We start from the raw sequence: 13,903 nt of genomic DNA, 5'->3' as shown, positions 1-13,903 counted from the left end.
ATATGATCATTTATTGTTTGTAATTAACTTGTTAAACTTTTAATAACTGCATTTGAATTATTCAATATTCTGCTTGGCTTGTCTTAATTAAGATGTGTGTTTGTGTGTATAAGTGTATGTGCCTGTGTATGTATGTGTGTGTGTGTGTGTGTCGGTGTGTGCTTTTTCCTGTGAGATATTCTACTTAGTTGTTATTATTTATTTTTACTTTTCTCTAGGCCGTTAGCTAACTGTCCTTCTATATGCTAGTTTATATATATATATAGTATTTTTATTTAATTGTTTTCTTTTCCGTATTAGAATTACTTTTTTTTGTTTGTAGATAGATTAAAGTATTTTTAATGATTTTAAAGAGAACTGACAACTGTATTCTGAATCAGTTTAATGCTCAGCCATTGTTGAAGCGTTGAAACTCAAGTCAAGTGCACTTTATTCAACAACCAAAAAAAGAAATAATTTGTAATTTCAAGCTGGCAAAAAGTATTATAATTAAACGTGTAGATCAGCATAAACCTATTAATTAGTTATTGTGCTGTTCTCTTCATTTGATTATGTATGATTTACATTGCTACAGAAAGTTCTCTCCGCTCACTTTCCACTCTCAATACTCTCTCGATTATCAGCTAATCTCAAAGTTTGTTTTGTGTGTGTTGTGAATGTGTGTGTTTAGATTGCTCTTTAGAAGCCTAAGACTAATGCTTAGTTGCTAGTTGCTGCCACGTCGCACATGTGGATCATTTAAATATTTATGCATATAGTTTGTTAATAGTAGAATCTAGAGTTAATAAATGTTATAAGTAATTAAATGAATTGCACCTGTTGCCTCTACTCGCTCTTCGTGGGCAACGCGTTGCCATTAAGTGTGGCACTTGCTGTTGGCGAATCTTGTTGCTGCTGCTGCTGTTGTAGTTGCTGTGATTGCAGCTGAGTTGGCGTGGTTGGTGGCGACAATGTGGCATGATGTTGCTGCTGTTGCTGCTGCTGATGTTGTTGCTGCTGTTGCTGCTGCTGATGATGATGATATGCGGCCGCAGACTCTGCCAAATCGAGCAGCGCTGCTGAAGTTGAGCTGCTGCCAGGCAAAGCAGCCGCTGCTGCTGCTGCAGCTGCCACAGAGCCGAGGCCATTCATAGTGCTCGCTGTCATGTCCTGTGCCTCATGCTTCAAGCGTAAGCCATTGTTATTGTTATTGTTACTGTTGCTGCCACTATTGTTGTTATTGTTATTGTTATTATTGTTGCTGTGATTCATAGTATGTCCCAGCGCCGGATGATGGGCAAAGGAGAGCGGTGGCAAGTGCAAGCCAGGGAAAGCCAAACCAGCTGCGGCAGCCGCATGCAGCGATTGCAGCAATGCTGCCGAATGCTCTTGTGCCTTGCGCCGCAATTCGGCCACCGAATTGGAGCGTGGATCGTGTGCCCCGCCCCCCGATTTGGGCGACTCTGGCGAACTGGCTGCCGAGCTGCTGCTAATGGGCACATTCAAGGGCGCCATCACGGACCCCGAGGCCGAGGTAACTGGCGGCATTGGCGGCGGCTTCAGTGAGCAACACGAACAGAGACTCTGGAATGGTGACACACCTGCAAAATAAGCAAAAGTTTTTTTTAAACATTTTCATCAATTTCCCCTTTTGCTTTGCAGCTCGAATTTTGATTTTGATGCATTAGCCCAGCTTGGACGCAGCTGCGTTGCTGTAATTCAATAAGCAATTGCTTTTGATTTGGATTTCACAGCCCTGATTGACAGCCCATCCATACAGATTATGCCATTAGCCCCCTTCCCCCCACTCACCTTTGAGGCCCGGAAAGAGCGGCTGATGTGAGAACTGTGCCGCCAAATGCGGTGGCAGGAAAAGCGGTGGATGGTTGGCGCTGCGCTGAGCCGCCGCTGCGGCTGCTGCTGCTGCCACCGCGCTCTGCTCGCTGAGCACAGGACGAAAGCCGCAATTGCTGTAAGTAGAAGAAAGCAAATCAATTTATTAAATATTATATTACAAATATAATAGTCATTAATATTGTAGTTATCAGTTTTTGGTTCTATTTAAATGTTTAGTTCCACATTATTTTTGAGTTTTTAAAAGAAAGCAAAAAAATGTATTTAGAAAGCATAAAATTTCCATTGGAACATCAACAACAAATATAATACTCATTTTTAATTAAAAGTGTTTGGCTCTATTTAAATGTTCAGTACTTTTTGTAAGTTCGCAAAATTTCTTCATTATTTTCGAGTTTTTAAAAGAAAGCAAAAGAAAATGTATTTAGCTGGCATAATATTTCCATTAGAGCATCAATAATATGTAGAATTGACATTATAATAAAAATATAACCAAAATTAACCAATTCTTACGCAAAACCAAAAAATGAGCGAAATTATATATTTTATCGGAAAAAGTCTCGCACGGGACAAATTTCGCCATGGAATTACCCATATACAAATTTTGAATACCCAATTTATCAAATGCTCATTATTGTTTTGTAAGTTCTTCATAATTCTAGTTATTTTAGTAGAAGACAAATAAGTTTATTACGTTGAGGCAATATTTCTATAATCGCTATGTAATATACAAGTATGAAACTATTAACTAACTTTCCATACTTTTTTATATCTTTCAAATTATTTGAATTATTTGTCTTCAATATATCATCAACATACATACTATATATGCATATTAAAATTTACTACAACTTTTTATCTTGCTCTGCTTTCTTTCTTCCTGCTAAGAATAGAGTTCATTTTGTTTAATCTTCTTAATATTCTCAATTTGTATTCCTTAATAAAGACAATTTCTCCGCTTGAATCATCGCCATGTGAAAGTAATGACCGCTTTAGCCTTTCTCTATTCCATTCAGCCAGCTAAAGCTGTTGATGAAACTGTATCACAAAACACCCAACGCGATGCGTTGGAGCAGCAAACAAACAGCACGCAAATAGAGTTTTAATTAACGCTTAATTGAAATAAATTAAAACATTTTTATGCGTAATTGCATTATTATTAATAAACCTAAATATGTTGCATATGTGTTGTTGCCCGCTGCCCGTTGCTCAATGTTATTGGGAGTCGTCTAGGCCCGTTCCCATTTTAATTGAATGAAATATAGCGCTTAGGTCACATTCCAACACCCTTTTCCCGCTTCTCTGTGAGCCTACAGTTAATGCAATTTAAAAATTTTAATTGATAAGCGAGCCAAACAAACAACAACATACATACATAGATAAATTGTTTGCCTCACATAATCCATTAATAAAATTATTATCGTTTTTACTAGTCATAATTGTTGACATTATTATTTTCACCCGCTTCATCATGAGATATGAGATGAGAATGAGAATGAGAGAAAGAGAAAGAGCGTATAAAAAATGCAATTTCCATTTATTCCAATTCACACTAAGCTTTTCAACGGACAACAGGATTTGTGGGCCACGTTGCAAATGTGTCCAAAATTTAATAATTCTTAGTGCGGCCTAACTCGACATTCAGCAGGCAGCAACTCGACTCGGGGGATAAGTGAGAGAAGGGGAGTGAAGAGGAGAGAAGAGCTACACAAATCTCTGAATGCTAATCGAGTTGCGTTGTGGCCAAAACGAGAGCCAGGACTGAATGTCGCGACCACAGCCATTTGGGCCACAGTCGTCGCGGCTGACGCTTTTAATTCTTTTCACTTTTTTCCCTCTCACGCTTTTTCCCACTCAAAAACTTCATGTTTTTTCTTTATTTTTTTTTTTTTTTTGGCTCGTCCTTGCCCTGCTTTTGTGCCTATTCTGATTTTTGAGATTTTGACTGCTGTTTGGCTTTTCTGTTGATGGTGGAGGAGGAGATGGGAATAGGAAAGGGAAAATGGTGGGTCACTATTTTTGCGGCATGAAACAGAATTTTGTATGTAGCGAATGCGTAATTTTTCATCTTTTCCCTCAGTTTTCGTATTTCATTTTTTTGATCTATTTTTTGATGATGAATTTTTAAGGCATTTTTAAGCTGTATTCTACAAAGATTGAAAGGGCATTAGTTAGATTGGACACGCGATGAGGTCAAGCAAAAAAGTGAGCAAAACGATGTGGAAAGTGACATCAATTATTATAAAGAGATGGATTTCAAATTTTTAAGACTTGAAACTTATTTAATAATGGGAAATACCATATTTTAAGTTATTATTTGTTATATGCATATTTATTGAAGAAGAAAGTTGAGATCTATTAGAAAAATTTTTAAGGGTTTTTTAGAAATCAATTAAATATTTCTTGCATATCAATAAAAATCTAAATTTACCCCCATATCATAATTGCTGATGTTGAAAAACTGCAATTTCATTTTCTACTCTGTGAATTAGTTTGGTATGCAGAAGTTGCAGCCAATTAGGCCAAAAGCAAAAAGGAAAAGTCCAAGCTCAAGAGAGTGAGACAGGGAGAGTGTCGGAGCAGACGAAAGAGAGGGAGAATGTGTACAGTCTGCAGCAGTGGCAGTTCTATTTGCTGTCTCAGTCGAGCTGCCAACTCGTTGCGAAAAAAGCAGGTAAACTTAAATGTTTGCGTATAATTAAGCACTCATCCTTTGGTCGTAATTAAATTTTGCATGTGCACATCCAACAGCTAGCTGCGTCTGTGTGTGTGTGTGTATACATAGAGGTGTATGTGTGTGTGTCTGAGACTGGCAAAAATTTTGCAAGAACGTCGCTTGGCCGCAGGCAGCGTCCATGCTGTTTGACTGTTCTCCTCTCGTGCTTCCCCCCTCTGCACTTCTCCTCTGCCTTGTAGTCAGCTGTCGCCGCCTTAATTGCAACACTCAACAAACGTGCCCAGTCAGAGATTCGTTGCTCTCGCACTCCTAATTAAGACATTCAGCAGCTCGAGTGTTGTCGTTGAGCTCGTTAGTTAGTACATAACTTTTGCTCTGGGCCAGAAAAGCCGCGACACAAAGGGGTTGTAGACGTAGAGGAGAGAGCGGGAAGATGTGTTGGCTCTCGCACGTTTGTCAATGTCAGACTCACCTCAGCTTTGCTCAGCTTGGCACAAAGTTTTCTTTAAATTTTCGCACTTTTCACAGATTGCCTTCTGCCAAGGATAAAGTTTTTCCCAACTTGGCTTAATGAATTTTTACACATGTTCCCGCCGCACTTCTTCTACTTTTTTAGGAGGGGTGCCACTGCAAGCAGCTTCGCATAATTTTTCTGGCAAACATTTTAATGCTTTACGCAATTCTAACAAATTAAACTCGAGCAATCAACACCTCAATGGCTTAGCTCCACCCTACTTTACCTCTACCCACACACTTTACTCTGCTGCCACTCAACACACATCACAGCCAAACTCAATTTCCGCAAAGTGTTTGCCCTGGCAAAAGTTTATTTTTTTTTGTAGAATACCCTTTATACAATATAGGAGGACTGATGGGGTTGTACTATAAACTTAAAAGTAATTTTAATATAATCAGAAGTTGAGTTGAACAAATTTCTATCTCTTAATTATTTATATTTATTTTTATAATGCATACTCAAATTTTGTAGATATCTATTTCCTAACTATATATATTTCATTATTATAAATAATTATTATCATTGCATAAATTAGTAAATTTAAAATGAGTAAATTTACAGGATATTCTTTAGTGAGTTTCAATTAAAGCATAAAAGCTTATTTTAGCAGCAACCTTTAGCCAAAATTATTTCCTACTTCCGACCCAAGCAGCCGAAATCAACAACGCGAAAGCGAGCATTATGAACATTATATGCTTATTATATTAGGCAACCCAAAGTCGTTGCTGTTGTTGTTGTTGCTGTGGGTGGAACGAGAAGAGCCCCCGCCCTTCTCCCTTACCCATTCCCCTTGATTGTGCGCGAGGCAGCGGCTTATTTTAATTGCATGATGAATATTAAAATATTTGTCTAATTTATTATTCAAGCATTCGTGCGCGCAAACATCAACGACCCAACAGACAAGCGAACGAGTCGAGTCAACTGTAAATACTCTCGCACACATCAATTTAAGCATATACACATTATAGTATATATATTATACTAAGTATATACTAATAAATCGGTATGTGTTGGCAACATTATTTGGTTTTTGGCCTCTTGTTGATTCATGCGCCTGCTTACATGTTTAAGCAGCTCACAATTCTCCCTCCCATCTGCATTTCCCCCCATCTCCCCTGGCCATTGGAACTCCTAATTACGCATTTAGTTATTTGTGCATAAAATATTTGGGGCCAGCATCAAGTTTTGGCTAACATTTTCGGGTTAAGTAGTTTGCAAATGCATGATGATGCACTGGCATTTAATTAACCTAATTTCCTGTATCCAAATAGCCGAAATTTAAATTTTCCTACTATTCTACGAATTCCAAAGCACTCAAGACAACTTAAAGTTGACTCGTACAATTTTTAAAAGAGATATTTGATATTTAAATAAATAGATGATACATTGCAAATATTCAACTGAATATCAATCGATTCAAGGTGAGCGCTCTGAGTACACTTCCCTTCCACTTTAAACGAACTGATGTTCGAAAATCAATAAAACATGAAAAATGTTCAAACTGAAGATCTGTTAACCTGTTTAGTGCTATTTCACTTGAATTGTTTATGCAAATTGTCAATGAAATGTTGATTAATGTGTAATTATTAAAGTTCAACAGCTGACAGTTGTATTACTTTTTTTTTGTTTTTTATTAATAATGCGATTGTAGGTCATTATTATGGTCATTTGTAACTATACAAAAATTATAATTATCATTCGACAATTGCGATAATTCCAATAATTCATGAATTGCATGACGTGCAAATTTAATAATTATTTACTTTTTAAGAGACTTAATGAAGTGGTTTTGTTGTTTTGTGAATTTATCAAACTATTTTTAGATTAAAGAGTTTATAAAGATTATATCATACATTTAAAATAATAATAAAAATATGTAATAAAAGAAGTCAATTGCTGATTTCAAATTTGTATCTTCTAAAGTAAATTTCACGAATATAATAATATTAATATATATGTTTTTGATTCTGAAAACTTCATAGCCCCATTCTTTACAGCATTATGAAAATAATAATAATTCTGAAAACTTCATAGCTCCATTCTTTACAGCAGTACGAAAATAATAATATTAATGAGTATGTTTTTTATTCTGAAAACTTCATAGCCTCATTCTTTACAGCATTACTTATAATAAAACACTTTATGCATAGATAATTATCTTTGTCAAACTGACGTCAGTCAGAACATAAGTTAAGTTCCAGGCGAATGATTGAACTATGTGTTTTACATAAAATATACGAGAAGTGAGAAAGAAATCTACAGAATAAGATAAATAAATGTTGCTCGAGATAGTTCTCTGAGTGCATATCTAATGTGATGATAAATGCTTGCGATGAAACGCTCGAGTTGCGATGAAGCAAAGAAAATGGCAGCAAACACACACACAAACACACATGCAGAGGATATCCGGTTGAAGGCATTTGAATAACAATGGGAAAACTTATCAAACGATATCAAAGTGCTGAGCAGCAATTGGCATTAGCATATAGCGCACAAAAGTCGGAATTGATTTGGTCAACCGTTACAACAACAACAACAACACAACTAAAAGTGGGCAATGATTCAGCTGGAACAGCATCATCATCAGTTTTCCTGCTGCCCGCCCAGTGGGTTGTCTCCTCTTCCCCTCAAGCACTTGGCTTGTCAGCTACTGCTGCTGTGCTATTATATCCTGATCCACTTCCTGATCCTTGATGTTGTGTTTTTTATTGTGGTTGTTGTTGTTGTCTGGACGCGTTGACATGTGAGCTAAAAGAATTGCGGACAAGTATTTGTGTGTTTTTTTGGCCGCCCGTCGCCTTTTTGCCGGCTGATGAGACCGCCCATTGTTAACCGGCACACTCCATCCCTTCACCCAGTCATCCAGTCATCCCCCTCTGCCCACACACTGCTCTCAATTTGGTGGCAAAAAACACACACACAGGGCAATCGCCTTTTGTCGGGCGTGGCATATGGTTACATTGGATTCACAACAAAACACCAAGCACAAAACACAAAACAGAAAACACGAAACACCCTCATTTACGCCCAATTAAATTTTCAAGTTGCTTTTTATGAACCACACTTAAGTATTTTACATTTACGATGTTTGCACAGCAATCAAACCATTCATCTACTTAAAAATGAAAAAAATATGGTAGAGAATATTTATAAAAAAGACCAGATTAAACACTGATATAAATAATGGTTTTTAAAATGATACCTCAAAGAAAATATTACTATAAATACATATGTAAGTAAAACCTTAGAATTGAATTCGAAAACACTTTGAGAAAATACTTCACACATTTTACATCAATTCAGCATTATAAATGTGTAAGTACATTTTTTATTATACTCATTCTTCTGTGAAGAAAACAAACTGAATGGAAAATATGACAGTTTGGATGTTTTAATAATTTGATATCAAATGTAGAAAATATTATATATATATATATATATATCTAGGAAAGAGACTTTCTTAAAGTTCTCTGAGGTATGTTTCTAATATTTATTTCAATTTTCGGTTGATAAATTCTGTCAAATATATACTAGAATTAACATACCGAAGTAAAAAAAGTAGTCTCTTCATAAAATATTTGTGAGAATCCGAAATAAGAAAAATTCCGGACTGCACATATTCTCGATATCACAATCAATCTGTCGGAATACAAAATAGATTATCGAGCTGATTTATCTACTTGCTGAAGACAATTCGCAATTATGGAAAGACAATGTAGGATTTAGTCGGCTGTTGATTAGACGCTGTGTTCGCCTTCAGCACGTGCTTAACATCGTTCATATCGAGAACAGCATCATTAAGGATCGAGTATGAGACCGAAAGAGAGATCTGAATGCAGGGGCTGGGAGGGGGGCCACTCTTAATGTTTCCGCTGGCGCACACGACATCCGGTCAACGGATGTGCGCCAATGGAATTTAAACGTTTTTATCCAAAACATTAACTGAATCGTCTTCCGCTGCGCACGCCTGCTCAATAACCCGTAGCCCATCATGGCCCGTAGTCTCGGGCACCGCAGGAGTCGACAGTCAGAGTCAAAAGTCCGCGACCATCTCTGAGGCAAACCCCAACCCCATCTAATAGCATTACTGCTCTCATTGTGGTCATTACAACTACCTTATTCGTTGCCCCGTTCCCCCGTTTGTCTGCATTTCTCGTCTTCTTTCATTCTCACTCGTAATCAATTGCTAATTTAGTCATTCCTTAAGGGTTGACAGTTATCCCGCTGCCCGCTTCTCTCCCCTAATTTGCCCTGCTCAGATTTGTAAATATTTGCTTGGCAAAATTGCACTCGGGGGTGGCAATTGTTTTGGCCTCTGTTTTCATTTCCATTCATAGCTACTGCATCTTTTTTTTTCCTGCCAGTTGTCATTGTTGTTGTCAAATTGACGACAAAATGCGACACTTGCCATAAATTTATTGTTTGTTTGTTGCCTAATGCCATTGTAAGTGGAGGCTTAATGACACGCAAGCAATTAGCAGATCGTTCACTTTTAATCGCTCTCGTTTTCACAAGAGGGCGGCACATCGGGAGATTGGCATGTGTAAACACATGGGAGTGTGCCGCGTGTTATGGATAGCACTCATTTCAGCCGAGGACCAAAAACTAATTAGCTTATGACGCACAAGGCTTACACGCCCATAACTGTGACTAACGAAATATTTTAAGTAGATAAAGAAAATGTTCTTGTTCCGAAGAATATATACAATCTAATTTTCTTGAAAGTGAATTGTCCCCTTTTTCAAAAAGAAATATGAAATTAATGTTGTCAGCAAAAATTTAAACAATATTTTCTTAATTTCAATACATCTTTGAAAATATTTACAAGAACATAAAAAATTGTCAAATTTAATATGATTAAACCTAAAAGAACTTGTAATTTTTCTCATAATTTCTGTCTTGCTAATTCTTGAAAAACCATCTTAAGAAAATAGCCAATAAATATCATAATAGAATACTTAATAAATTACTTTTTTTGTCATTTTATAAATACTATATTTTTATCTATTCCACTATAAATGATGAATATATAAATTATTACATATTTGAATGAATTATCCAATGAAATTCTTATACAATCGAATTGTCTTGAAAGTGAATTGTTTAAATAGAATAGTGAAGTGCACTGGATTCTTTTGTTTGGGTAAATGTACACTATTTTCTGAACTTCAAAATATCCTTGAAAATCTTTTCAAATATCCGATTTTAAACCTAATAAAAATTATAGTTTTTTCAATGATTTACCAAATTATTATCTCGTGACAATTCTACCAAAACCAACTTACGAATTGGCAAACAATGTTCAAAATTGATTACTTAATATGTAAATGACTTTTATTATAATTTAATAACCACTACTTTACTAATATATTAATCATTTCACTGACTAAATACATGTATACAAAATCTGTAATGGATTGTTTCAATGTTGTAAAGAATTTTACAACGAAATTGTATTAGTTTTAGGTTCTCTTAAGGAGTTGAAATGTAGACTACACAAATTATCACAACCTTCAACAAACTTTTTGATCCATACAAAACTATCCAATAATACTGATTAAAATCGTAAAATATATTTGTTGTATAGTACTTACGTATCGTTGGCGACGCTGCCGGCGCCGAAGCTGCCAAAAATGTGGCTGCCAAAGGCCGCAGCTGCAGCTGCCGAATGGGGCAGCTGAGCGGAGTGCGGAGTGGTTGGCGTCGGTGTCGGGGTGGGGGTAGACGATGCCGAGTTGTTCGATGAGGCAGCCATGCGGGAGCCCGTGGTCAACGATATGGGGCCGCCCACCTCGATGGGTGAGTCGGTGTTGCGCGAATTCGATGGACTGCTAGGTGCCATGCCATGGCCCAGACCCAGGCCAACGCCAACGCTGGCCAGAGGAGTGTGCTCGCGCATGCCCGGCGAGGGGGAGCCGGCGCTAATCGAGCCCAGAGACTGCGAGGCGGAGTGCGGCGTGGTGGCAGTCAACTGGGTGGAGGACAACGGACGCTCGTTATCGCTGGAGTCCAGATGATGGACACCCGGGGGGCTGCGTGAATGCGAATGCGAGTGCGAATGCGAATGCTGCTGCTGTTCCATGGGACCATTTGTCAGGGGACTGTGCGAACGTTGGCGTGAGCGTGGCGGCAACTCGTCCATATCATCGTCGATCTCGCCGGTAATGTCTGGCGAGGATTCGCGTGAGTCATGCAACTGTCAAGGCGAGGCAAAGACAAACGAAATAATTGTAGTTATAGTTGAAGAAAGCTTTGTAGTTCCCCAGTCTAGGCTTACCTTGTCCAAGGAGCTACTGCTTTCGCCATTTTCTCGCTTGCGTTGCTCATCCTTAAGCCGCTCCGCCTTTCGCCACTTGGCGCGTCTGTTCTGGAACCAAACCTAAATGGATAGAGAGACATAAAGAATGGGAGAGAGTGAGTGCAAAGTTAGAAAATCGCCGGAGTACTACAGTTTGGCTGCCAGCCAATTGAAAATTGAAAAACTTTCCACACACACACATAGACATTGGCCGGGGAAAACAATAAACGAAATTTTCCACCTCAGAAACTTTAACAATTTGCTGTGCTTCGCACCGCCCCCGCCTTTTGTTTTATTGTGCCATCTAAGACATAAACAAACAAAATCTGATTTTCAATTTTGCGCAGGCACACAAAACAAATTTGCCCTGTAATCAGCGCCTAAATTGGTAAGGGAAAAGGCGGAGAGGGAACTGGATGTGAACCAGGAGGAGGAGGAGGAGGAGACAAACACACATGGCAGAGCGAGCAGCGTCTTTCACTAATGAGCTTCAATCAAGACAATGCCCAGGCATTCGCTTCGCATCCTTCGCATCCTTTTGCCTGTTTGCTTATGCGCGCGTGTTTCCTTTTTTGGCTGCTGTTGTTGCTTTTGCCTTTGCTTTTAGTTCCGGTTACGCTGATTCCATGCTTAGAGCGCCCCCTAATGGGATTTCCAAAGGGGGCGCCATCTTGAATGTGTCTCCCTCTCTCTCACTCGCACAGAACTGAATGTTGTGTGTGTGAGTGTGTGTGTAAGTAAATTTCCTAATCAAAATTCAAATTAGACATTGTGCAAAAGTTCGCATTGTTGTAATCATAACGCAACATAAAACAATTTCAACATTTTGCGCCTCGAGGCGACCTCCCGCTATTGCTCTGCCCCTGCTCTGCCCCCCCGCCACCTCATGGCGATGGCAGCCATGTTGGCAATGCCCAGACACAATGCTCAACCCCCAGACTTAACCAAACACTAACCGTATCCAACAGCAGCTTTGGCATCAGCTTCAGCTTCAGTTCCTGCTCCAGCTACACTGAAGTCTGAACAATAAATTGCGCACAATCCAACCCCCAAATGGCAGCACAACCCTGCCGTCTCTACCCCCCAACAAAAAGCTTGACTTGTTGTTGGATATTTCTCTGTATGTGTGTGTGTGTTTTTTTTTTTTTTTGGTGGTGACGCCCACCAGTTACTTAATACAATATTTATGCCATAAGCACATTACCAATAAAATATGGCTGGGCAAACTTTTTTCCAAGTGCTGCATACAACCCCCTTTTGCAACTTCCCCCCAGGGGAGGTCTGCCCTCAGCAACAGAGATGGGTATAACCGAGTGAAGAAGCGAGACGGATAGTGTAGCTGCTTCTGCTTCTGCTGCTGTTGCTGCTGGCGCTCTCTGGTTATTATCATGACAAAAATTGAATAATGAAAAACAATTGTGTGCGTCTGCCTTGACTTTTCCAACCAATTTTCCCTCTGCGCACACACTCTCTCTGAGTATGTGTGTGTGTGTGAGCTTCTTCAATAATAATTTCATGCACAATTTTGCTTTGTTTTATTGCAGTTAACTGAGCTACCCAGTGCCTTCCTTCGCCTGGCATCCACTTTGCTTATAACGTGTTTCTTTATTTATTCAATTCGCTTGGTTTAGTTTCTTGATTGCTTGCCGAAGCTCATCTGCAGCATCTTAGAAGGAGGGAAGAGAGTGAGGGGCGTCTTTTGAGCTTCTTGCTTTTGGCAAATTCATTTACAACGTTGCTAATTCATTTCGCTTTTGCATATTTAATTGACGTTGAGAGCACACTTTCTTCTTCTTTCATTTCATTTTCTGTAAATTTCATTTGGTTGCGGATATAAAAATCATTGCATACTTTTAGGAGCATCGTTTAAATTTGTCAGGTTACCTCACCTGCAGTTGAATCTTAAGATTTACTTGAGTTTAAGGTGACTGTTTATTCATGTAATACTTTCAGCTTATATTCGCAAGAAAATCAACAAAATTGTAAATCAGGATAATCAGATTTTGACTTTGACTAAAATAAATTTTTAGTTTATCTTAACATTTTTTTCGGATATAAATTGAAAGACGTTTATTGGTATCAATAGATATATTTGATGGCGACTTTTGATGCATTAAATATTAAGAATTACTTTTTATTCATGTTCACTTTATTCGCAAAAGAATCAACAAATGTTCGAGTTAATAAATGTACTTGTAAATGAATATTTAGTTTACTTTTAAATTCATTTCTGTATTGTAGCTTTAAAAATTAATTGAAAGAGAGTTTATTAATGTCAATAAACTTAATATTCAATTTTTAAAATTACTTTTTATGCATTTGATTATTCTAGCTATTGTTTGCAAGAGAAAATGTAAGAATGGGGAAGACTTTCTTTTTAGATATGTTACGCACTCACTTCAACTTTGGCTTAAATCAATTTTATTTTCATACTAAACTTGTTACGGATTTGAAGAAGTTAATTGATATTAATGAATATAACATTGCATTTCTTAAATATTTCAAAATAGTCACAATCATTTTGTTGCATAAATAGTTAATATTCTCATATAAATTTTATACTACTTCCAAATAAAAT

General features: G+C 37.8%; 1 protein-coding gene across 1 annotated transcript in view; it reads right to left on the bottom strand.

Annotated features, from left to right (window-relative positions):
• Window positions 1-3: 3 nt before the first annotated feature.
• The window catches only part of LOC117564747 (optomotor-blind protein), a 38,148-nt gene continuing 24,248 nt past the window's right edge, over window positions 4-13,903 (bottom strand). The window contains exons 5-8 of the mRNA XM_034243637.2: window positions 11,305-11,406; window positions 10,622-11,223; window positions 1,792-1,949; window positions 4-1,580 (exon numbers count right to left, since the gene is read on the bottom strand). Coding sequence (XP_034099528.1) covers window positions 826-1,580; window positions 1,792-1,949; window positions 10,622-11,223; window positions 11,305-11,406 — 1,617 coding nt within the window. The 3' untranslated portion in view covers window positions 4-825. The remainder of the gene's footprint in view (window positions 1,581-1,791; window positions 1,950-10,621; window positions 11,224-11,304; window positions 11,407-13,903) is intronic.

This window comes from Drosophila albomicans, chromosome 2L (assembly GCF_009650485.2).
Source record: "Drosophila albomicans strain 15112-1751.03 chromosome 2L, ASM965048v2, whole genome shotgun sequence".
In the NCBI taxonomy this organism is placed as follows: Eukaryota; Metazoa; Arthropoda; class Insecta; order Diptera; family Drosophilidae; genus Drosophila; species Drosophila albomicans.
The sequence above is the reverse complement of the archived record's forward strand: the minus strand, read 5'-3'. Positions and strand labels throughout refer to the sequence as shown.